At 45.3% G+C, this 25,214-nt stretch overlaps 1 protein-coding gene across 2 annotated transcripts in view; it reads left to right on the top strand.

The window, feature by feature from the left end:
* GRHL3 (grainyhead like transcription factor 3) overlaps nucleotides 1–25,214 on the top strand; it is a 51,150-nt gene that overhangs the window by 16,809 nt on the left and 9,127 nt on the right. Inside the window, exons 2-14 of one of the 2 annotated variants that reach the window (XM_027841470.1) lie at nucleotides 1,621–1,807; nucleotides 3,755–3,816; nucleotides 4,800–5,145; nucleotides 5,987–6,060; nucleotides 7,027–7,180; nucleotides 7,642–7,753; nucleotides 10,707–10,801; nucleotides 14,120–14,278; nucleotides 15,514–15,592; nucleotides 16,712–16,848; nucleotides 18,755–18,789; nucleotides 20,585–20,673; nucleotides 21,615–21,700. In XM_027841470.1, coding sequence (XP_027697271.1) covers nucleotides 1,621–1,807; nucleotides 3,755–3,816; nucleotides 4,800–5,145; nucleotides 5,987–6,060; nucleotides 7,027–7,180; nucleotides 7,642–7,753; nucleotides 10,707–10,801; nucleotides 14,120–14,278; nucleotides 15,514–15,592; nucleotides 16,712–16,848; nucleotides 18,755–18,789; nucleotides 20,585–20,673; nucleotides 21,615–21,700 — 1,615 coding nt within the window. The remainder of the gene's footprint in view (nucleotides 1–1,620; nucleotides 1,808–3,754; nucleotides 3,817–4,799; nucleotides 5,146–5,986; nucleotides 6,061–7,026; nucleotides 7,181–7,641; nucleotides 7,754–10,706; nucleotides 10,802–14,119; nucleotides 14,279–15,513; nucleotides 15,593–16,711; nucleotides 16,849–18,754; nucleotides 18,790–20,584; nucleotides 20,674–21,614; nucleotides 21,701–25,214) is intronic. The other variant, XM_027841471.1, reaches the window with a different exon arrangement.

Here is a 25,214-nt window from a genome sequence, read left to right as displayed (position 1 = left end):
TCTTCAAAACTTATTCCACATAGTTTCCCTTCCCTCACACATTCTAAATTCCAGACCAAGTGACCTATTTACTTTTTCTACTACATGACATTCTATTTCCCAACTCCATACCTTTGCAGAGGCTGTGCCCTTAAATGGTCTCCCTTTTCACCTCCATCTCTTGGAATCCCTATTGCTATCCAAGGTTCTGCTCAACCCTCCTACACAAGGCTTGTTGTGATTCCTCTGATTATTAGTGTTTTTCCCCTGCCTCCTTACTGTCTAACCACTTTGCATTGATTTTGTACGTGTATTTTGTATTCACTTATCTATGTATATGTTGTTCCTTCACACACACACACACACACACACAGCCCCAAAGGGTAAGCTTTTTGAAGATAGTCCCATGCCTGGCACATAGTAAATAGTAATTAATAAAAGCTAGTTGAATGAAATTAAACCTTAAAGCATAGAATGCTAGACCTAGAATGGCCCTTTGGAATCATTTAATCTAAGCCTTTCCTTTTATATATGAGTAAACTGAAGCCAAGAGGGAGAAATCATTTGTCTCAAAATACATAGCAAATTGATGGTAGAACTAGGCTTATACTCTCTTATTAATTAATTAATTGATGAATTAATGAATTTAATTAACTGATGGTATTTTTCTATATTACAGTAACACCTAGGGCCTGCCTCCAACACACCAAATTCTCTGAATATACTTAACAAGGTTGATTCAACAAGTAATTGTTGAACATTTACCATGTGTTAGTCACTGTCAGGAGAGAATCCAAAGAGGAATGATATGGTTTCTGTCCTCACAGAGCTCATAGTCTAGTAGGCAGCCTGAAGCCCAGATACAGTTGGTTAAGACCACAATGTGCTGGGACCCAGATGCTCTTTAGACTGGGAGGTCAGGGAAAGGATGTTTAAATTACCCTTTCTCCCTAATTCCAATCATTCCCTGCCTTTTCCAATTAGATGGCTCAGTGAATAGAGCACTGTCTGGAGTCAGAAAGACCTGAGTTTATATCCAGCCTCAGACACCACACAAGCTATGTGACCTTGATCAAATCACTTGCCTTCTGTTAGCCACAATTTCCTCATCTGTAAAATGAGGATAATAACAATACCTACATCACAGGGTTGTTTTGAGGATTAAATGAGATATTTGTAAAAAAAAAAATGCTTAGTATATATAAATGTTAGTTATTATTATTTGACAAAAATATATTAAGTGCCTACTGTGCTTGAGGTCCTGGGCTAAGCAATGGGGAAAGAAGGGCAAAAATCAAAGTGCCTGCCAGATCTTACATTTCTACATTTTTAGATCTGTAGATGAAGAAACTGAGGCTCAAGAGATTAAATTATTTGCCCAGGATCTCACAGGCCATGCAAGTTGAAGCCAGGACTCCTCCACTATGCCATACTGCATCTCAGAACATTTACTAACTGGGCTGATGATTTCCTACACGCCCAGGAGTGTGCTGGTAAATGATTAACATGATCTCCAAAAATTCACATGCTTTTAGGTTTAATCTGCACCATTAATATTTTCTCCATCATTTTCTTAAGTTTGAAAATCAACAAACAATAAATCAGGGTAGGCTAAGTGTGACCCTCTTGTTTCCTTCCCAGTTTCAGGTCTGTCCGGGTATTGAAGAATGACACAGTCAACTTCCAGAAGTTCTCCTATACCAATGAAGATGAGGCCTGGAAGACCTATCTGGAAAATCCTCTGACTGCTGCCACCAAGGCCATGATGAGAGTCAATGGGGATGAAGATAGCGTCGCTGCCCTGAGCTTTCTCTATGACTACTACATGGTACGGCAGAGTTGGTTGTTAAGATCCCGCTGTGGAAAATGCCTGAGGAAGGCCTGACACCATTGCTAGCTATAACTGCTCCTCTCCTCCACCATCCCCCAGCTTCCAAAGTCCCCTGAGATCTCTCTTCCCATTACACACACTCATTTACCATAATTCCTCAGCATACGCCCTCAGCCCCAGCCAAGACCAGATCAGTAATATGATTGATGCTGCAAAGAGATGGGAGCTCTATCTCTCCAGTGATATGTAAGGCAATCCTCAACCATAGCTTCTCATAAATCATCCATAAAAGATCCATCCAATGTGCTAGGAGGCTTTCCTCTACTTCTCTTGATGGTTCAGGAATACCAATAGAACATTTGAACAGTCCATCAGTTTTATTCCTTGTTAATGTCATGTGACTGATCCATCTTCTTTTCCTGGTCCCCAAATACAGCAGGTTTATCCCATCACCCTCTTCTTTGCCCTTCCCCATCTCATTCTATACTCAATATACCCCCAACCCTAACCACCTGGAATGACCTTCTCTGTTCTTTTAGGCCTTTGTAAATCCTTCCTGTCTTTCAGGACTTGACCCAAAAGTACCTTCCCCCTCCCACTCACCCCCCCCCAAGCTTTCACCAGCAACCCCAGCCCACATTGATCTTCCCTGTTCCTGACCTCCCAGACCACTTTTCATTTGATCACTTGATTATATCTAATTAGGCAGCTAGGTGGTGTGTAGTACATAGAGTATTAGACCTGATGTCGACAAGACCTGAGTTCAAATCCAGGCTCAGATGCTTACTAGCTGTGAGACTCCAACCAAGGTCTTTACTCTCTTTTAGTCTCCTCATCTTTAAAATGGGGTAATAATAGCCCTGACCTCACAGGGTTGTTCGTTAATCAATAAACATTTTTAAGCACCTACTATGTGCCAGGCACTGTGGTTGTTGAGAGGATCAAGTGGTGCAATGTATAAAGCACTTTGCAAACCTTAAAGTATTCTATAAATGCTAGGCTATTATCATTATTATATACTTAATTATAAAATATCTTGTATTGTTCTTCAAGTATGTCAGGTGCCTTAGTCTTGTCTCCCTAGAAAGAAAATGGAAGCTTCTTAAAGGTGTTATTTGTGTTTTATTAATGTCTATATCTACTACAACACCTACCATAGGCATGGTTACATAGTAGATGCTCAGTGGTTGAATGGGTTGATAGATGGACAAATAGGCAGTGAGATAGATGAACAGGGGGTAGATGAGGAATTGATGGATGGATGAATGGATGGATAGGGAGATGAATAGATAAAGGGTATAGGTAAACGAATGGGGAATAGGGAAATGAATAGATGAATGGCTAAATGAATAGTTGGATGAATGAATGATAGTCACTGATTGTGAATAATAGCTAACGTAGAACTTATGTAATTGACCTGATCAGAAATAGAAAGACTGAAGATATTCCTGCCATACAGATAACCCAGCTATAGGTATCGGATACGGACTTTAAAATGCGTTAGATAGATAAAAAATAAATAAAGCATTTATTAAGTGCTTACTGTGTGCTAGTCACAGTGCCAAGTACTGGGAATACAAATAGAAGCAAAGGGAAAGAAAGCCTCTGCCCTCAAGGAGCTTCCATTCTAAAGGGGGAAGACAGCTGGTAAAAACAAAGATGAACGGGGGTAGGGAGAATGGGAAAGGCAGCCAGGTGGTCTGGGATATTGTGGTTTGAAGAGAACATTCTGGCTGGTATGGAGATGGGATCTGTGTTAGCTCCTTGCTTGCCCTGAGTTGAGTGGCTGTGATGAGGGCTAGAACAGAGGGATTTATTCTGAAGAAGATTCTCATGTTCTGTTAAGCCCCCAGAAAGCGTGAGGTGAGGTGTGAATTTCACCTAGTCCCTTCCCACAGATCTGAAAGTTCCCTAAAGCTCAATACCATCTGCTCTCTTCTTCAGGGCCCAAAGGAGAAACGGATCCTCTCTTCAAGCCCAGTCACACGAAGTGACCTAGGAAAGAGGTGAGAAGATGCCAGCTCCCTGCCTGACCCCTCCCTCATTCCTCTGTCCTGGAGAACAGTCACAAAATCTGGAATCAGACGACCTGAGTTCAAATCCCAACTCTTGGTACCTTGGTAGCCTTTGTCCAACCACTCCCCCGCTCTAGGCCTCGGTTTCACCATCTATAAAATGAGGGGGTTGGACTAGATGGTCACTTAGGTTCCTCCCTGCTTCCAATCCTATGGTTTTTCCTCTCCATCCTTTCCCTTCTTTCCACCTCCTTCCCAGCACCAGCCAGGTGCCAGAAGGAAGTAAGGCCTCTCTGATTTGCATAAAGGCAAGTTAAAAGCCTGGGAGGGAAGTCTTTCATGACTCCTGGGAAATGATATCATGGACATAGTAATATATAATGCAATATCATGGAGCTGAGTTGGGAGCTGCCCAACTGCCCAACCATCAGGAAGGCTTCTTGTGGGAGGTGGCATCCAAACTGAACTTTGAAGAGGAGTTGGAAAAGTATTCCAGGCTTGGGGGGAAAGGACTTCCCTTTGCCCTCCATTGGCTATGTACCATGACCCTTTTGTCACTACACTTCTCTCTGGGCCACTAGCTCTTGGCTTCTGTCTCTCTGGACAACTCTCAGTTTCTATTTTGGTGTCTGGGACCAAAACCTGCCTCTTTGGTTCCAAGCCTGGGATGCTCAGGGAGAAATGGTCAGGCTGGGGCATACGTTTGCCTGTGATCCCTCTAGCTTCCTGAAGGATGTCCCTGGAGAGCTCCACTCATCGTCAGCCAGGCCCTATAAGGGTGCCCTTCCTATACCAAGGCCTATCTCTTTTTTGTCTTTCTATTCCCAATTATGCCTAGCATAGTACCAGGCAAATAGCAGTAGCTTAATAAATACTTGTTAACTCATTGATTGATAGTTGGTACTTAAATATTTGTTGAATGAATGAGATACAGCTTCTTCCAGAAGAAGTCATCTCCCAAGTCTTTCCCCCAGGTACCACCATGGGATGGAATACGAAGCAGACTTTCCCCCTCTGGAGAGCCCCACCCATCTCATGAAGTTCTTGACTGAAAACGTCTCAGGGACACAAGAGTACCCAGACCTAGGCAAGAAGAACAATCTGATGAGCTTGGAGAGTACTGGAGCAGCCTCAAACAAACCAGCCCTCCTCCCTCCCGGCCCCAGCAAGCTGGAGGACAACTCAGCAGATGGCAGCTACCTGCTTCCTGCTGGAGACATGTATGATGGCAGCCTCAACAACCTGTTTGAGACCATCCATGGGCCCCCACCCCAGCAGCGCTGGCAGCCTGACAGCACATTCAAGGATGATGGGCAGGAGGTAAGCTCCACGTGGGCCCCATGCACAAGCTGGGAAGACAAAGCAGGAGTCCCAGAACATTAGGGCCAGGAGGGGACTTGATGATAAAGGATGGAGGTAGTGACCCTGTGCACTCCCCTGGGGGAGGGATGTGGCAGCTACTTAATTAGATAGGAGTTAAGAGGGAAAGTGTGGTCAGAGCATCAAAACCATCATTAAACATAATCACGGCTCCCATTTCTAGAGAGCCGGAAGATTTAAAACACACTTTCCTTGAAATTCGGGGAAGTAGGGACGATAAAGATTTGCATTCCCATTTCAAAGATGGGAAAGCTAGGGGTCAGAGATAGGAAGGAACTAAAAACTTTTAGAGCAGGAAGGAATCACCTAGTCCATTTTACAGGTGGAGAAACTGAGGCTCAGAGAGATTTGTCACTTGCTCAAGGTCACACAAGTTACAAAGTCAGGATCTGAACCCAGGTCCTCTGACTCCAAATCCCCTGGTTTGTTTTGTTTGTTTTTTATTACATGATACTGCTTTCTTGTCTAAGGCTATAGAAAGAGTTAGGTGGTCTCAAACTCAAGTCTCTGAACTGATTCAGGGGTCTTCCCATCTCCCCTGGCATAGCAAATAGACTTGGGGGCCTTTTTTTGCCTCAGGCCTTGATTTGTCAAATAATACAATCCCTTGATACTCCTCATACCTGTAGTGGCTCAGATAATGTGCAGAGAGGGTCCATGCTATGAGGGAAACTGGTGGGTGGAGGTGAGGTTGGAGGGAGAAGGTGCTTTGGGATCCACAGAAAACCAGCGTTGGAGCCAGTCACTCATGGCCCTCCCCTGTGATTGTATCTCCCTTTAGTCACTGCTTTTCCCTGATATCTTGAAAAGCCCCTCGGAGCCCCAATGTCCAGAGGAGTACCCCGGCAGTAAGAGGTAACAGAAGTGAGCTTAGCCCTGTGGCTAAGCTAGCCATGGAGTCCTTGGTTGGTGGGGTGGTTGAATGAAAGATGTTCATGGACTTAATAAGCAAAAACCTCCCCTCCATTATTGTTAGCCAAACCCTTCAGCTCCTTCCCCTGTTAGGCCTTTTCCTTATAATCAGAGAACAGAAAATGTTAAAAGTGGAAAAAAAAATATTGATATATAGGATGTCAGAGCTTGAAAAGTACCCTTGGAAAAGAGAATGTCAGAGCTGGGAGGGCCCTTAGAACACAGAATGTCAAAGCTGAAAGGGGTTTTAGAACACGGGATATCAGAGGCAGAGGGAACCTTAGAACACAGAATGTCAGAGCTGGGAGGGCCCTTAGAACACAGGATATCAGAGGCAGAGGAAACTTTAGAACACAGAATGTCCAAATTGTAAAGGGCCTTAGAACTTAGCATGTAAGAGCCGGGAGAGACCTTAGAATACAGAGTTCTAGAATATCGACGTCAGAAGGGATGGATCTTAAATATGCCAGATGTTTCTCATTTTATGAATGAACAAACTAGGATCCAGAAAGCCAGAGTAACTGCCCAAGGTCACAGGGTAATTAACTGGCAAAGCTGGGAATAGCACCCCAATCTTTGGCCTCTTAGTCCAGAATTATTTTGAGAAGTCCACTCTCCATGAAACTGGGAGATTGGTGCCCTGAGCAGACCTGTGCTGGGGCCCACAATAGCCTCTTCTGTCCACTCCATAGTTGGAAGACCTCTGCTCAGAGCCTGCAGAGCTCACACCCATTCATCCAAGAGCTCAGAGCTCTCCTTCACCACCACTCCCACCCCACTAGAGAATGCAGGAGGGAATGAGGAATAGATTGCACTGTGGAAGAGATTCTGATCCTGCCAGGCCTTTAGATGGACATTGAAATCCTTCTGGCCTGAGGCCTCCTGACTCTGTCTTTATCCTCCCCAAAGTGACTTTGAATATACCCTGGGTTCCCCCAAAGCCATCCACATCAAATCTGGGGAGTCACCAATGGCCTATCTCAACAAGGGACAGTTCTACCCAGTTACCCTGAGGACTCCAGGAGGAGACAGATGCCTGCACCTGTCTTCCAACAAAGTGAAGGTCAGTGGGCCCCTGTTGGGTATCATGGGATTGGGAAATAAGGCTGTCAAATGCACAGGAATGGTTAGGTAAAGTGAGACTAACCAGGGCAGCTATGGGAAGGTTGGAATTTGCCTTCAGGAATCTGAGGAAACCTCCCAACATAAAGACTTAGGGATGTAGATTCCTGAATACTCAGGGAGAAGTTGGATTGGATGACTCTTCCCACTCAGAGTTTCTACAACTTGTCTAAATGTATTATAGGGAAACTGAGGCACAAAGGGATGGAGCCATTGGATTTAGGTCATGGGCTGGTCTTCTGACCTAGACATGTCTAAACAAAGAACGCTAGAATGAATCACTAAATTCCAATAACCTTGACCTTTTGGCCTCCTGCCAATTGGTGGCTGGTGAGGGAACCCAGTGATGGGACAGGATGCTTGAGGCCTGGCCCCTCAGCACTGACAAGGGCTACTTTGCAGAGCATGATTATGGTGGTGTTTGACAACGAGAAGATCCCCATGGAACAGCTGCGGTTCTGGAAGCATTGGCACTCCCGCCAGCCCACAGCAAAGCAACGGGTCATTGATGTGGGTGAGTAACCAGCTCCTCCCCCACAAACAAATGCCACAGCAGAGACACCCCAGCCTATCCCCAGGACGGCCCATTACTAGAGGGCCAGGGGTGGAAGGCAAGGGGAGGGAGCAGGAGCCAGGAGATAGGGCGGGATGCTTCCGATCGAGGTATCTCTTTCAGGGCAAGAGCCTTTAGAGACAGTGTGGCCCAATGGAATAGACACTGGCCTTCGAGTTTGAGGAACTAGGTTTAGTCCTGCTCCACCACTTACTGGCTCCAAGACACAACCACTAAGCAGCTATGGGCCAGTGGCTATGTCTGGTTTTTTGCAGATAATGAAACAAACCCAGAAAAGGGAAGACCCATGCTCAGGGTAACAGCTAGGATGAATGGGAGCCAGGCCAGGGTAAATACTCTGGGCCCCCATGAACCCCTGGAAATAGACACAAGTGCCAAGTTTGTGGCCAAGCAAGAACTCAGGTCTCCTTCTAATGAGATCTCTGTCTGCTGTGCCAGGGGTCTCCATCCGTTACTAGGGAGGGAGCTTGTGAGGGACAAGTGAGATGTGGTATGCTCCCAGTTCTGACATTTTATGTTCTCAGGTCTTTTCCAGTTGACATTGTGTATTCTAAGGTCCCTCCCAGCTCTGACATGCCCTGTTCTAAGGCCTCTTCCATCTTTGACTTTCTATGTTCTAAAGTCCCTCCTAGTTCTGACATTCTATGCTCTGAGATCCTTTCCAGCTCTGACATTCTATGTTCTAAGGCCTCTCCCCGACCTGACATTCTGTATTCTAAGGTTTTTTTCCAATACTAATTCAATGTCCTAATTTGACAACCAGCTATTTCTTGTCCCTTAAGGTCCCATATCTGACAGAGCCAGACTTCGACCCAGGTCTCTTATCCTCTCAAGAGCAATCTTTCTACTATGCTATATGTTCTAAGTATGGGGAGGAAGAAACCCACTCCCAAGCTAGGCCTCTTGTCCCAGCTGTTTCCTAGTGGGCTTTCTCTCCCCACTGGAATCACATGGCTCTGTTTATCCCAAAGCATCACAAAAAAGAGGGTAGCTGCTTCCAGTAAACAGACATAGAGTGGAAAACTTGCTGGGATAGTTGATGACCTGGGGAGGGGAGCTAGACTGAGGGGCTCACGGCCAGATTTGCTTTGGGGTCAGATGGAGCATGGGAGCTCAGGGGAAAGGGAAAAGCCAGTGTCAGAGAGGAAGTGGCAATGACCAAAGGAAGACATAGAGGAGTGACATCAGCAGCAGAGATGACTTCTGTTTGAGCAGGAATTGATATTTAGGGTCATAGGATCTAAAAGTAGAAGAGACTGTAGGGTACAAACTATCAGATCTGGAGGACCCTTGGAACATGGAATGTCAGAGCTGGGAGGGGTCTTAGAACACAGCATTAGACCTAAGAATATCGGGTGACAGAAAAGCATGAGATTTGGAGTTAGAAGATTTGCCTTCACATTTTCTCTCTGTTAACTTAACCTCCCTGGGCCTCAGTTGCTTCGTCTATTAGATGAAGAAGTTAGACTAGATGCCTTCCAAGGGCCCTCCCACCTCTGCCATTTTGCTTTGTTTCTTGGGTTGCCAAGGACAAATGAACCCGTTGCTAGGTGCCTTGCATCCTAGGGATGTGCCTGTCCCTACTGAGCTAGGTTGGTCTTCAGGAAATAGACTGTTACTGGAGCAAAAGCTATGCCAGAGGAACTCTAAGCCCCAGCAGGTTCTACCAGACCTAGAAAATGGAGAAAATGTTTTTGCTGTATACTTAGCAGGATTCGGGTAAGGGCCAAATTAGATGACCGATCTAAGTATTTTGGCATGAGTCATTATTAGAGATGTAGTCAGCCCCCACACTGGAAGAAAAGCCACCCTGTATGACCTCGGGGAGCTTACACTCTAATTCCAGGGAATATTAGAATCTTATTTTAGAGGCATCAGTGAAAAGGACACAGAATTTGGAGTCAGAGGGACTTTGTTTCAAATCCCAGCTCTGTCAATTGCTACCTCTGTGACCTGGAGCAAGTCATTTCATCTCTTTGTGCCTCAGTTTCCCTACCTGCTAAATGAAAAGATTGAACTAGATGGCCTCTAAGCTTCCTTCCAGTTTTAAGTCTAGGATCCTCTGACTTCATAATATATTTATATAGTGCTTATCATCATAATAATAATAACTGACATCTATACAGGAATTAAAATTTGCAAAGCACATTCTCATCGCATTCAGACTCACAAAGCCCTGTGAAGTATTAGCTACAGATAATATTATCCCTATTTTACAGCTGAGAAAACTGAGGCTCAGGTCATGTGTCTCATCATATATAATCATATATCTCATATCAGAGGCAGGATTGGAACTTGTGTCTTCTGGGTTCCAAGTCTTCCTTCCAATCACTCATTCCATCAAGGATTTAAAGCAGGAAGGACCTAGAGATCATCTCAGCCAACCTCATTTTAAAGGGGAAGGGACTGGCCATTCCTGGGCCAGAAATCCACATCTCTAGACACTTGGTCCATTTTGCTTCCCACTACACTGAGTTATATTCTCACTCAAGGCCAGACACTACCCCTCCTTCTCAGTGGTTTGCTGTGATTCTAGGAAGGAAGAGGGATAGAAGCAGCAGGGGGCCTTCTTCCCAACTCTGCTTCTGGACCTTTACTGTGTTTACACACACGTACACACACACATACACACAATCCCAAAAGTAGAAATATGAAAAATATAACTTCTCCTTACAAAACAATTGGGGAAGTTAGGTTCTAGCGAGGTACCTTGTGCTGATCAGTTCTCCTTGCTGGGTCCATCTAAATCACTGTGTTTAGTAAACAAGATTGCCTCAGAGATGTAGAGGTGGTCCTTGGTAAGAGAGGCTGGGGCCAAGGCCGTGGGTGTGTCCCAGTTTCTGAAGGCTCCACCCCATGAATCACTCCTAACCTGGCTTCATCTCATTTTCAGCGGATTGCAAAGAAAACTTCAATACCGTCCAGCATATTGAGGAAGTGGCTTATAATGCGCTGTCTTTCGTGTGGAATGTGAATGAAGAAGCCAAGGTCAGTACTCATGGGTAGAATTGAAGAGCAGGGAACAGAGAACCATAGAAGGTTATCACTGGAAGGTCATGGTTGGTCATTATGTCGATCAGAATAGAACAAAAAATATTAAACATGGAATGTTAGAACAGAAACTGTAAGCATTAGAAAGGACCTCGTTAGGACATACAGTGTTATGACATGGAATGTCAGAGATGAAAGGAACCACAGAATGTTACTGCCAAAAGGGTTGTTTAAAAATACAAAGTTAGAACATAGAATGTGAGTGTTAGAAGGAATCTTAGAACTTAGAATGTCAAAGCTAAAGGGGTCTCCAGAACCAGAACCAGAAAAGACTTCAGAAACCAGCCAATTCAGTCCCTTCATCTTATGGAGATCCAGAACACTAAGGCCCCTAGGTGGGAGAAATAATATAGTTAAGGCCACACAGCTTGGTTGGAGGAGAGGTGAGACTAGAACCCAAATCTTCCATGGGTTATTGTTTGGAAGGGAAATGTTTAACCCTAGGGAGAACTTCCTGGATTTGCCCTCATCAAGTCTCGGTTCTCACTGTATCCTAGAAACACATAGAATTCACTTTCCTCCGATTCCCTTTTAGGAGCCAACTGCCTAAATTTGTGAAACAGTTACACATCTTTTTTTTTTCCATAATTGACATGATTTTTTTTTTAGGACACATTAGACAAAGCAGGGGGTGCCACACTTTCTGCCTTGGGAAGGCTTTCAAGTAGCAGATTAGACCTGGTTCGGTTCCAAGATAAGAATCCCCACCCTACACTCTCAGACCTGGAGAGATAAAATGCAAAAAGTGAAGGACTTTGAAGACCAGTGCATCATGGGAATTAGAGTTAGAAGGGCCCTGTTTAGCCATAGTCATCTGAGTAGTATCAGAATAGGAATATGAACCCCAGTTATCAGATTCCAAGTCCCACGTTCTTCCCACCATACCCCATTGACCCTTAGAATTCTAATACTTGGCTCTACCTTAGGGTTTAGAGTGCTGGTCTTAGAATTAAGAAGACCTGAGTTCAAATCCTCCCTTAGATACTTGCTAGCTGGTTAGGTATTGTCCTTTATGCTCAAAGAGGACCAAAATGACATCACTACATCAGGGTCAAGGTACAGCATATCTGACTATGGCTGATCAGACCAATATGATCTCATAAGGGTCTACCACAGGTTGGGCACAAATAGTCCACATGAACATTTGGAGTACAGATGTCTCTACATTTGCACATCTCACGTTTCTTTTGAAACTTACTAGCAGTATAATCCTGGTGACACTTATCCATCAGCCTCAGTTTCCTCCTCTGAAAATGGGGATGATAACAGCACTCACTTCACCAGGTTGTTGTAAGGATCAGATGAGATGATCAATGTGAAATACCTTTTCAACCTTAAAATTCCGTGTTAACATTGGCTCTCATTGTTATTAACTGTGTGACCATGGGTAAGTCATTGAACCACAGGTGAGGAAACTGAGAGGGCCAGAGAGCTTCAGGGACTTGCCCACGGTTTTTCAGATAGAGTAGGGATTCAAACCCAAGACCGCTGACTCCAAATCCAGGGTTCTCTCCATTCCAACCCAGTGCCTAGCTGCCTAAATCATAGATTTAGAAGTGGAAGAAACCTCAGGGGGCCATCTAATGTGACCCCCTTGTCTTATAGGTGAGGAGGCTGAGGTTCATAGAGGCTGAGTTGCCTAAGTCACATAAGTAGTAAATGACAAAGGCAGAATTTGAACCCAGGTTCCCCCTACCCACTCCAAAGCCTGTGTTCTTTCTCCAGTACCATGTTGCCTCTGAAGTTCTAATGCTGATGGCTCTGTCATTTACTCAGTGACTATGTGCAAGCTCATTCCACTTGCTGGAATGAGTTATGAAAAAGTGGCTACATCATTTTGAAATGCTATGGAAATTATTAAATGAGATAATTAACGAGAAGGCTGGGGGAGAGGTGGGGAGGAAGGCTGGAAGTTGCTCTGTAGAGGAGAGGGTTGACACTTGTTTAAACAGATGGTTGTGTGGGGAGTGTCAGGAAGCCTTCCTCTGCCTCCCCTGCCTTTCCCTCCCCTTCCAGATGTAGAACAGCCCACAGCTGTCTCGTCTCTTGGCTCACAGTGGGGTGGAAGAAATTGAAGGGAAGGTGGGTTTCAATTGGGATTTTCTCCCAGACCTCAGAAGGCCCTGAGGGGACCTGGGCCTTTTACAAGCCAGAGATTTTAACACATTTCTTTCAGTCCCAAGCTGTCTGAGGGGAAGGTATGCTTGGCATGTTGACCCCCAAGGCCACCATCAAGAGAATAGCTCCCCGAGACAAGAAGCACCAGGTGGCCTGAGGTGGACCAAGGGGATTGGGGGAAGGAGTACGGGGGAGGGGGCAGGGTAGGAGTACAGAGGGCAGGGATGCACCAGGCAGGAGATAGGGGACCTGAAACAGGCACCAGGAGCTGCCCAGGAATCACTAGCCCCTATGTCTGAGGGAAATGTCACTGGTTCTCATAAAGAGGTAGTCTGGACTTAGGATTTCATTGGTATGGCCAAATCCCTTCCTGTGATACAAATCAGCAAGTTATCTGTTCTTTATAATCATAGACCGGTGACTGGTTTTGAGGGATTAATTGACTTGTCCAGAGTCAAACGACCAGTATGTGTCAGAGGAAGGCCATGAACCCGGTCTTCCTGACTTGAAGACCAGCTGCCTATTCACCACATCACACTTCCTTATCACTATTATTTAATAATAATAATAGGAGGTGCAGCAAGGCAAACTGGGTAGAGAGCCGGCTTACTTCAAAGACCATTCAGTGCCCAGTCCTCTCATTTTTACACATCTGTAGACTGAGGCTCAGAGAACACAGTGATAATAATACTTACACAGCCCATCTCCCAGGGTTGCTGTGAGCAAAGTGTTCCAGCAGCCTGAAAAGGTTATAGAAATGGAAATGGTGTTATTTTGGCTTCCCTTCCTCCTTGGAGAAATGTTGGGTTGTGCTGGAGAATCTAGGAGGTTTGAGCTGGAAGGGACCTTGGAGGTCATCTTGTTGAAGAGGATACTGAAGCTGAAGGAGAAAAAAATCTTGTCCAAGCTCACACATTGAATTAGTGATGGGGTCAGGACTATGATCCAGGTCTCCTGACTTCCCATCCAGGGCTTTTCCCATAATTCTATGCTGTTTTTAATGGCAATCCCTTTAGAAATTGGAGAATCCCTGGGCCCCTGGACCCCTAGGGTCAACCTTGAGGTCAAGTGCAAAACCTAAAATGCCTCAACCTTGGGAAGCCCACTCACCTCTTCACCTCTCCCCTCTCCCCCCAGGTGTTCATCGGAATCAACTGCCTGAGTACAGACTTCTCCACCCAGAAGGGGGTAAAAGGCGTACCACTAAATCTCCAGATCGACACCTATGATTGTGGCACAGGGACAGACCGCCTGGTACACCGAGCTGTCTGCCAGATCAAAATATTCTGTGATAAGGTAATGGGGGCTCAGAGTGATCTGGAGACTGATACCTCCCACACCCCCATTCTCCTTGTATCTGGGGAAATCAGAATGCTCCCTCCTAGACTCTGTCTTCCCCTAGTAAGCACAACTTGGGCTGGGTCAGGGCTAAGGATTTTTACAGTATAGAAAATTAGCACTCAGGGAACCTTATAACAGAATATCAGAATTGGAAGGGCCCATAGAATCCAGAAAGTCAGAGCTGGGAGGGCACTTAGAACCCAGAATTTCAGAGCTTGGAGGGCCCTTAGAACAGAGAATATCAGAGCTGGGAGGGCCCTTAGAACCCAGAATGTCAGAGCTTGGAGGGCCCTTAGAACAGAGAATATCAGAGCTGGGAGGGCCCTTAGAACCCAGAATGTCAGAGCTTGGAGGGCCCTTAGAACAGAGAATATCAGAGCTGGGAGGGCCCTTAGAACTCAGAATGTCAGAGCTTGGAGGGCCCTTAGAACAGAGATTATCAGAGCTGGGAGGGCCCTTAGAACACTGAATGTTAGAACTAGAAAGGATCTTAGAGACCACCTAGCCCAACCCCTTTTTTTTATGGAGGAGGAAACTGAAGCCCAGAGTCCAGTCACACAATTGTTAATAGATGACAGCACCTCAAACCCAGGTCTTCTGACTTCTAAACCTATAGATCTTTCTGCTATACTATAATGTTGTTTCTGTGTGTGTATTTGTGGGGGTGGGGTGGGTGGGAGTGTGTGTATGTGGATTGTGGATATGGATGTACATGTGTATCTTGTCACCCCAGTTAGAATGCAATCTCCTTGGCCAAGTCTTAGCCTTGTATCTCTCTTACACCCTTTAGCTCACTCTGCTCACATATTAGGCTCTCCACAAATACTTATCAACCTGCTGTTATCCTTTGAGAAGACAGGGCTTCATCCCCTCCCACTCTTCAACATCCCTGCCAGCTTTTTGCCTTAGAAGACATGGTCTTCCCCCATTAGCCATTCTGCCCTGAAAGTTGACCCAGAAGGTGGGGCAGCTAGAGATTTCAATGGGGAAGTCACTGCTGGGGCTGGGGCTGGGGCTAGGATACTATCACAAGGGCTGGGTTGGGCTGAGCTGTCATCATTTCCTGGTCTTGCTCTATAAAGAAAACATGACATGGTGGTTTACACACATTGTAAGATGCAAAACAGCAGTTATGAAAGCAAACAGCCCTTTGCCCCGGGTGGTTTGGTGACTCTCATTTCCTCACACAGGGTGCAGAGAGGAAAATGCGGGATGATGAACGCAAACAGTTTCGGAGGAAAGCCAAGTGCCCAGACTCCAGCAACAGTGGTCAGTATGATGCCTGGGGGTAGAGCAGCTGGTACCTCCTCCCCATATACAAGTGCTAGGGGTTCACAGATTGCCTTTGGGGGGACAGGGAGGGGCAGGGATCAGAGATGGGAGCTTGGATAAAAATAGGGGCTCCTTGACTTCTCTTAGCAAGACCCTCCATGTCCTAAGTAGAGTCACCCAGGGTAGAGAGTGTAGAATCATGGAACCATAAAATGTTAAAAACTGAAAGCAACCTTACAACATACCAGATTAGCAGATTAGTATGAATACTATTGGGCAGCTAGGCAGCACAGTGGATAGAGGGCCAGTTGTGGAGTCAGGGAGACCTAAGCTCAAACCCAGCCTCAGATGCTTCCTAGCCATGTGACCCTGGGCAAGTCACTTAACCTCATTTGCCTCAGTTTCCTCATCTGTAAAATGAGTTGGAGAAGGAAATGGCAAACTGCTCCAGTATCTTTGCCAAGAAAACCCCAAATGGGGTCACAGAGAGTCAGACATGACTGAACAACAACAACAACATTGAATGCCATTCAAATTAGAAAGGGCCTTAGAACATAGAATGTTGGCTTGTAGGTGGAACTGGTAGGGTCTTTAGAACACAACAGGTCAGAGTGAAAAAATATGAGAGTTCAAAGGAGCCTTAGAATATAGAATATTAGCATATAAAATGTTAGGGTTCAAAGGGTTCTTAGAATAAAGAATGTTGGCATACAGAATATCAGAGCCAGAAGGGTCCTTAGGACAAGAAATGCTAGCATGTTGAATGTTAGAGCTATAAGGGACCTTAGAACATAGAATATTAAAGCTGGAAAGGATCTTGGAACATAGAATGTCAGATCTGAAAGGGAATTTAGAACACGGGAAGTCAAAAATGAGAAAGGCCTTAGAAAAATAAATAGGATGTTAACTCTGGAACCTAGGTCTACACTCCTTCATTTCACAAAAGAGGAAATTGAGCCCTAGAAAAGAGAAATTACTTATCCATAGTCACACAATGAATTAGTTCATACTAGAGATAGGATTAGAAGTGAGCTGACCCATGGTTCAGGACTCTTTCTACCTGCCTCTGCTCATTACTGGAGCCAACTTCTCAGGACTAAATTGGTTTCTCCTCAGCAGGTCTCAAGGGCTGCCTACTCTCCAGTTTCCGAGGTAATGAGACCACTTACCTACGGCCAGAATCTGACCTGGAAAGCCAGCCTGTTCTCTTCATCCCCAACATCCACTTCTCCAACTTGCAACGGAATGGCATGGTAAGGGTCAGAGAGTGGGTCCAAGCAGCCCAGGACCTGAGGCTTGAAACCAGAGAGACATCTTCATGAGTTCAAATCCAGCCTCAGACACTTCCTAGCTGTGTAACCCTGGGCAAGTCACTTAACCCTCTTTGCCTCAGTTTCTTAATCTGTCAAATGAGTTGGAGGAGGAAATGGTAAATCACCCCAGTGATCATTGCCAAGAAAAGCCCAAATGGGGTCACAAAGAGTCCCACATGACTGAAAAATGACTTAACAACAATGAATGGTAATAATAATGGAATGATGCGAGCACATATGCAAAGTGCTTTGCAAACCTTGATGTGTTATCATTATTATTATTATTATGGGTCTATTCTCCCCTTCCTCCTCTATTATATTCCCTACATGGAGGCCCTCAAACGGGCCGGTGAAGAAGGCAATCCCTGGGGCTGGGAGAAACCTCTCATTCCCTCTGAGGACAGAAGCACGATTTAAATTATAATCCAAAACTGAGTAAATTAGAAGCTGGTCATGATGAGGAATAAAGATTTCTCTGGAAAGTTAACATCTCAGTGTGGAGAAGCCAGGACAGAGGCTTCTAGGGAGTGAGGAGACGTGCTACCTGGGACGTCACTGGAATGACACAATCAGCCTCCCTGAGGCCACAGCGGCAGCATGTGGTGACAGGTTGGCAGGGTCCCAGGCAGCCTCCTGACTCAGCCCTATCAGGGAGGTTATGGGTTCAGACAGCTCCATATGGTGACTTACAACATATGTTTATGAAATGTCTGGCCAAGTTTAAGGTGTAGCATCTGCAGCCAGGTTCAAGGAATGAGCTTTTCAAAGCAAACTGAAGTTATCAGGCCTTACAAGTCTCAAAGTTATGACTGTGCCTTCATGAATACCTTCTCACAAGCATGGAGAGAGGGGGTTGGGGGAAGGGGGGAAGCATAGCCAGAGGTCAGGGGGAAAAGATCTGAGGGCTTTACTTGACCACAAAGTCAATAGAAGTCAACAATATTACCTGGCCACCAAGAGAGTAAACTTCAGCTACATTATTACGAATAATAACAAAAACAGCATTTCTGTAGCACTCTAAGGTTTGCAAAGTACCTTATGTCTATTATCTCATTTGATTATCACAACAGCTCTTTGAAGCAGGTTGCTATCATTATCCTCATTTTACAGATGAGGAAACTGAGGCTGAGAAAATTTGTGACTTGTCCATTGTCACACAGCCAATACGTGTCTGAGGCAAAGTTTGTTGTCTGGTCTTCCAGACTCTAAATCCAATGCTCTGCCCACTGCTTCAGATAAAAAGTCTGGAACAAAAGTTGCGTGCTGTCCTCTGTTACAATCAGATTCCTCTTCTGGCTTATTGGGTTCCATTCCGGGCATCACATTTTCGGATGGATATTGACCAGTGTTTAGAGGACGATGTCCAGGAGAGTGAAGGGTCCAGAGGTCATGCCATGTAAGAACTGATCAAAGAAACTGAAAATGGTTAGCCTGGAGGAGAGAAGACTTGGGTGGGCTGGGAGTAGGGATGATAGCTATCTTTGAGCATTTAAAGTTCTGTTGCAGGACAGAAGGAGTGATGGGGAGGAGTTACAGAGAGATGAGCGTAGGATTTATGTAGTGAAACACAAGTGATATTCTAAAGTGGGATTTGCCTTGGGAGAAGGTGGTGTCCTCTTCACTGGAGGTCCCTCGCTTATGGGTGATGTTCTAGAACAGTGAGTTGCTAAGTCTTAGAGAGCTGCCCTGAGGCTCCAGGGTCATGTATCTAGCAAGTGTCAGAGGCAGAATAGGATCCCAAGGTTTCCTGACTCCAAGCACAGTGTTCTAATCATTATACCAGGCTGCCCCAAGTGGATATCCTTCACTGATATAATGGAACACATCTTTCTTTTTGCATTTGTAGGCTGGTTCTCCTACTATCCACAATGGCACAAACAGGTATGAAGAACATAGTTCCTATTACTTCTCTCCTCCTCCTCCCCCTCCTCCCCATCCCAGTACGGTGCTCCTTCCCAGCCTGCTCCCTCTTCTCATGCCGACCTCCTGCACCCAGCTCCCCCTACGCAGGACCATCTACAAGCCAGGGCCCAGAACTCATTCATCTCAAAGAAGGACATAAATCAAGGAAATGAAATAAATGAAAGGACATTTATTGAGTACCTACTGTGTGCCCAGTGCTATGTTAAGCACTGGAGATACAAAATACGGCAGCCTCTGTGCTTTCTTCTGATGCCTCAGTGTGGTGTGGAGGTGACCCTAGGTTCTGGAAGTCTGTGCCAGCCCTAGCTAGAAAGGCTTGGAGGACCACACCAGGAATGTACTTTTGGGGCTGTCATTTAGGGCCCAGCCTCCATAATGGCATGGGAGCTCATCATTAGACATTTGGCCAGTAGGGAATTATTTTTTTTTGCCATGGGAATTCATTCATTCAAACATTTATTAAGCACACACTATGTGCCAGGCACTGTGTTAACAGCATATGAAGATGCCACCCCCACCCCTACCTTGCTAAGGCATGGAGGGGCTGCAATCTGTATTGGTAGAGGGAATAGCCCCAGTGGTCAAATAGAACACTGATCATTGTTATGACAGTGACATATATATGTATGAAGCACCTACTGTGAGCAGACATAGTCCAATGTCCCTTTAAGGCTGACCACCTTTGCTGGAAACAGACCCATAAGGGAGGCCCAGTGACTGGAGGGCGTGGGCCTCAACCGCAGAGCTGGGGACTAGATTTGCTTTTCTCATTGAAACTCCCCCAGTTTTTATTGGACTCGTTTTATGTGAAAACTCAGCTAATCTCTGGCGAGACAACCTCTTGTAAAAACAAACAAAAAAGCAAGTCTCGGAGATGGCCTGGCAGATGGGGAGATTGACTGGCGGCTTTGTGAGACAACTCAGTGCTGGGGAGGGATTCTGATTCCCTCCATTCTTTCTGAGGGCTATTATGTGCAAAAGCTGTCATTCATTCATTCCTTCATTCATTCCTTCATTGTAGAAAGACTTCGTTAGTACTGTGTGCAAGATAAATGTTTTTGAATAAATGAATGCACATCTGCAGAATGCTGTGCTAATTTAATTAGACCTGATCCATCCCTGTCCTTGTGAATTTATATTCTAGGAGACAGGAAACATACAAACATAAATATTTACATTATACCTTACGTGACCTGGGCTTGTCAGAGAAAGGTGCCCTGAACCACTACTGGGGCCTTTTCCCTCTACTGGCTGTTTTTTTGAGATGTGTAGCCTGTGGTCTGTGAGCTGATTTTTAATATTTTGATAGCTACATTTCAAAATAATTGGTTTCCTTTGTAAATTGATATATTTAAATATAATATTCTGAGAAGGGGTCCATAGGCTTCACCAGCCACCAGAAGAGGTACAGGACAAAATATAAGTTAAGATAACCTCTTGTCTACACTTACTTCCAACCTCCCAGGTCACATTCCAGGGGTTTCTGACTTGTGTAGTGCTGCACCCCTCCCCCCGAACATTGGCTTTTAAATCTAGGTGCAGTGGCACTTTGTGGAGGGACCCCAACTTCATGCTTCACTCCAGTCCCAGCTATATGTCAACACAGGGCAAGACCAGCCCTGCTCTTTGTCTGGCCCCTCAGAAATCCACTCAATGAGAAGACGGCCCCTTTTCACACAGCTTCTATGGCTGGTGGATTCTCTCTCTTTGCTGCCCTCCTGACCTGGAACCCTCTGCTATTCTGTCCCCTCAGGCTGCCTCTGAAACGAACCTGTTCACCCTTCTCTGACGACTTTGACCTTCTGCCTCCCAAGCAAGCAAAGGAAGATGATCTCCAGAGAGGTAGGTGACTGTTCCTCCACCCCACCCTCACCTCCCACCCCCAGGCGCCATCTAATAGGATCTGAGGATTTAGACCCGGAAGGGACCTCCGAGGTCACTGAGTTCAGTCTCCTCATTTTGGAGAAAACCAATGCCCAGAGAGGGCCACTGATTTGCCCACAGTTACACAGACAAGTTCTCTGACTCCAACCCCCATGTTCTTTCTAGCATATCATGTTGATCTGTGCCCCATTCTCTAAGAGAGGCAGGCTAGGACAGCCTTTGGTACTGGTCCAGGAGGGGCTAACATCTGATATGAGGGATGGATAGTAATAAAGATCTTCAATTATACAGCTCTTCAAAGCTTACAAAGTGTTTTATGAACATGAATGCATGAGAGGAAGGTGGAACAAATGATGTTATTCCCATTTTAGAGATGAGGAAACAAGTTCAGAGAGAGGTGAAGTAATTTGCCATAGTCACACTGTTGGTAGGTGACAAACTCTATCTTAAACTTAACTCCAAGACCAATATTCTTTTCAAATACCTTTCAGTCTTCCAAGAAATGTGTCATGCCCCTGGCCATGAGGGCAGTTCTGTCCCAGGGATTGGACAGACGGTGAGAGTTGTGCTTACCTTGCTTCATTCTGGGCCCTTTAAAAAGTTTAGGAGGCTCAAGATTTCATGGTATAGCAGTATAGTATTGGATTTGGGATCAGAAGATGGGTTCAAATCCCAGTTTTACCACTTGTCTTCGATTTGCCCCTGTGAAGGTTGATTAATCTCCCTGAGCCTTGATTCTCTCCCTATAAAATGAAGGAGCTAGAGGGAACTAGATAAGCCATACGGTCTCTCCTAGCCTTAAATCCACTAATCCCATGATCGATGCCCCATGTCTGAGATTATAATGGCCTCATTCTTCCCTCTCATGTTAACTAAAAGTTGCTTGCCGTCCTTTGCAGTCTTGTTATATGTCCGGAGGGAGACAGAGGAGGTGTTTGATGCCCTCATGCTGAAGACTCCAGACCTCAAAGGGTTAAGGAATGCGGTAAGGTCTTTTCAGATCTTCTGTTTACTTGAGGAGGGAGGGAGGGAGAGAACACGGTCCCCAGGGAGCTTGGAATGGTAGGAGGATGCAGGTATCTCCTCCTCCCAAGCCTCTCTTGTCTCCCAGATGATTAAATGAGGAGATCTGGCTACCTTCTTCCTCCTATATTAATCTTCAAATCTTGGGGTCTGAAGGCATCTTAGAGAACGAAGTGTTAGAATTAGATGTGACCTGGAAACATCAAATGTTAGAACCGGAGCTGTGATCAGACCGTAGAAGAGATCCCAGGGTCGTAGATTTAGAGCTGGAAGGGATATGGAGAAGCCATCAGGCCCAACCCTTTCACTTTATAGGTGAGGCAAAGAGAGGGAAAATGGCCAGCTCAGGTTTACAAAGCTAGCAAGTATTTAAGGTTGGATTTGAGCTTAAATCTACCTGACTCCAAGTCTAAGCTGACACCAAACTTCATCTCAGAAGAGAGAGTATCAGAGTTGGGAGAGCCCTTATGGAAAGTCAGGGCTGGGAGAAGCCTTAGAACAGAGAATGTCAGGTCTGGGAAAGGCCTTAGAACACAGGATGTCAGAGCTGGGAGGGGCCTTAAAGACCATCTGGTACATCTAGTCTATCTCAATCAGGAATGCCCATTACCACCTTCTTGATATGTTTTTTCCCATCTTCTCATGAATACCTCTAGTGATGGAGAACTAACTACTTCCAAAGGTAGCACTAGTGTATTGTTGGGCACACAACTGAGTAGAAAGTTCTCATTCTTGTATATAGAGCCTGAATCTGCCTCCCTGTAGCTTCATCTTCTGCTCCTGCTTCTGTTCTCTGGGGCCAAGGAAACTAAGTCAATCCATCTTCCACAGGACAACCCTTCAAAGATATTTGATAAGTTACCATATCTTCCAGTCCCACTCTGTTGTCTCCTTTCCTCCAGGCTAAACATTCACCAATTGTATTAAACACACATTTCTAAAGTTATATATAAGGCACAGAGCTAGACTCTGGACATGCCCATTTCCTTTGCTCAATACTAATATGGAATGGTTGTCAAGGGTCCCCCCAATACTGACTACTTTTACTAGATGTAGACCACCTTGTCAGGTTCCTTCCTAAAATGAGGCACCCAGACCTGAGCATGACACTTCAGCTGGGCCCCTAGGCCTGAGGCCCTCCCTCCTCATTAGCAATGCTCAGACCAGGCTGTCCAGGCTCTCCTTCTAGATGCCTTCATTCCATCAATAAAGTCTGAAAGCCACATTTGCTTTTTTCTCCCCTCTTTTGGTCTCTCACATACATTATTGACTCAGGTTGAACTAGCAACCCACTAAAATCCCAAAAGGTTTTCATATTTTCAGCTATAATGAAAAAAGCCAACATCTCTCTGATCCTATCTGGGGTCCATTAAGGTGAAACCTGAAGCCCCAGCTCTTCTGTGGCTCTCCCTGTTCCAGGGGGATTTGGGGAGCTGGGTTGCGGGAGGGACATATGAGGCATATTTCCGTGATGGTTATCTTCCTGGCTGCTATAACATTGGCTCTTCAGGAAAAGCACACGCCATAAATTCTCCATAATCTGATGGCTGCTTTCTGCAGGGCCACTGCCTTTGTTAGCTTTGCAAACCTGTTTCTCTGTAAGATTTAACAGAAATAAAACCAAGTGGTCTTGAACAGACTGAGAAGGAGCCATCCACAGGGTTCATTAACAGGGCTTAGCATGAGGAAGGACTTTCCAAACTGGGCTCTCCAACAATGAGATGGGCTGCCTCAGGAGCTACTGAGCTCCCTGACCCTGGAGGTGTTCAAGCTGAGGCTAGATGACCGTTTATTGGGGAATATACTATGAAAGACATTCATCCATCAGGTGAGGGATTGGATTTAATGACCTCCCAAATCCCTTCAAGATTAGCTGTGGAGCATGGAGTGTCACCGGCTGGTTTACCTGTCACCTGAATCAAGCACTACGCTAAGGGCTGGAGGTGCAAAGAAAGGCAAAAACAATCCCTGCCCTCAAGGAGTTTACACTCTAATAAGGGAGAAAACTTGTAAATGCATTCGTACATATAAGATATATATAGAGCAGATAGAAGGCAGCCTTAGAGGGAAAGGCTGTGCAGCTGTGGGAGAAGGGATGAGGTCAACCGGGAAAGGATTCTTGGAGAAGGCAATATCTATGCTGAGTCTTGAAGGAAGCCAGAGATTCTGAGAGTTGAGGTTAGTGAGGGAACATTCTAAGCATGGGGAACAGCCTGGGTAAAGGCATGGTGGCAATGGGAGATAGAGTTCTGTGTTTGAGGAACAGCAATGTAGATTAGTATGTCCAGAGTCATAGTGTATATGGAAGGGGGTAATGTGTAACAAGTCTGAAAAGGTAGGAGGAGCCAAGTAGGAAAGAAAAGGGGCTTTAAATGACAAGCAAAGCAATTGCTATTCAATCATAGTGTTAATAGAGAGCCTTTGCCATTTATTGAAGGGAAGCGGAAAGATAATAAGCATTTATTTTTATAATGTCTACTCTGTGTCAGGCACTATGCTATATACTCCTCCTCCTCCTATTCCTCCTCCTCCTTCTCCTCCTCTTTCTTCTTCTTCTTCTTCTTCTCCTTCTCCTTCTTCTTTTTTCTTCTCCTCCTCTTCCTCCTCCTCCTCCTTCTTAAATATTATCTCATTGTATTTTAGTGAGTAGAGGGAATGACATGATGAAACCTACACTTAAGAAAATTGGTTTAGCAGCTTAGTGAAGGGTGTTTTGGAGAAGAGAGAGATTTGAAGCAGAAAAACTCATTAGAGGGCTGTTAACAGTAGTCCAGGTGAGAGATGTCGAGGGTCTGAACTAGGGTAGTAGCTATTTGAGTAGAGAGAAGGGTACAAGAGATAGTGTCAAGTTAGAAAAGACAAGATTTGGGAACTGGATGGATACGTGCGGTGATTGAGAGTGAGGAGTCCAGGGTGACATTGAGTTTGCAAGTCTGAGAGACCAGGAGGATGGTGTCCCTTTGGCAATAATTGAGAAGTTCTGAAAAGGCCAGCCAATATGGTTTTAATCTAGTTATATAGTCTCATTGTCCCTGCTGATGCTGAGGGAAAACTGGAATATCCAGTGACAGAACTGAAAGAATACGGTTCCTCAGCTGCCCATAGCTACTTTGTCACAAGGAAAAGGTCCCAGGTCAAAGTCTAAAGGGGCTTCTGCTCTAGAAACATCAGTTCTCAGGCTACAACTTGGCATCTCCCTTGTTCTTATGTAATACATCTGAGCTGGGGCTCAGATATCACCAAATATTTTGCTGCAGTTACTGACTTGGGCTAGTCACATCACATGAACATTACAGAAGCATGAAAAGTTAGACTTAAAATGGACTTTGGAGCAGAGAATGTCAGAACTACCAAAGATCAAGGTCCCTTTGAACTCTGACATTTCATGTTCTAAGGTTCTTCGTAGCTCTGGTGTCTTGTATTCTAAGGGCCCTCCCAGCTCTGACATCCTGTGTTCTAGGGGCCCTCCCAGCTCT

This window comes from Vombatus ursinus, unplaced genomic scaffold, assembly GCF_900497805.2.
Source record: "Vombatus ursinus unplaced genomic scaffold, bare-nosed wombat genome assembly UNPS02014859.1, whole genome shotgun sequence".
Classification (NCBI taxonomy): domain Eukaryota; kingdom Metazoa; phylum Chordata; class Mammalia; order Diprotodontia; family Vombatidae; genus Vombatus; species Vombatus ursinus.
This window is presented reverse-complemented; position numbering and strand designations above follow the sequence as displayed.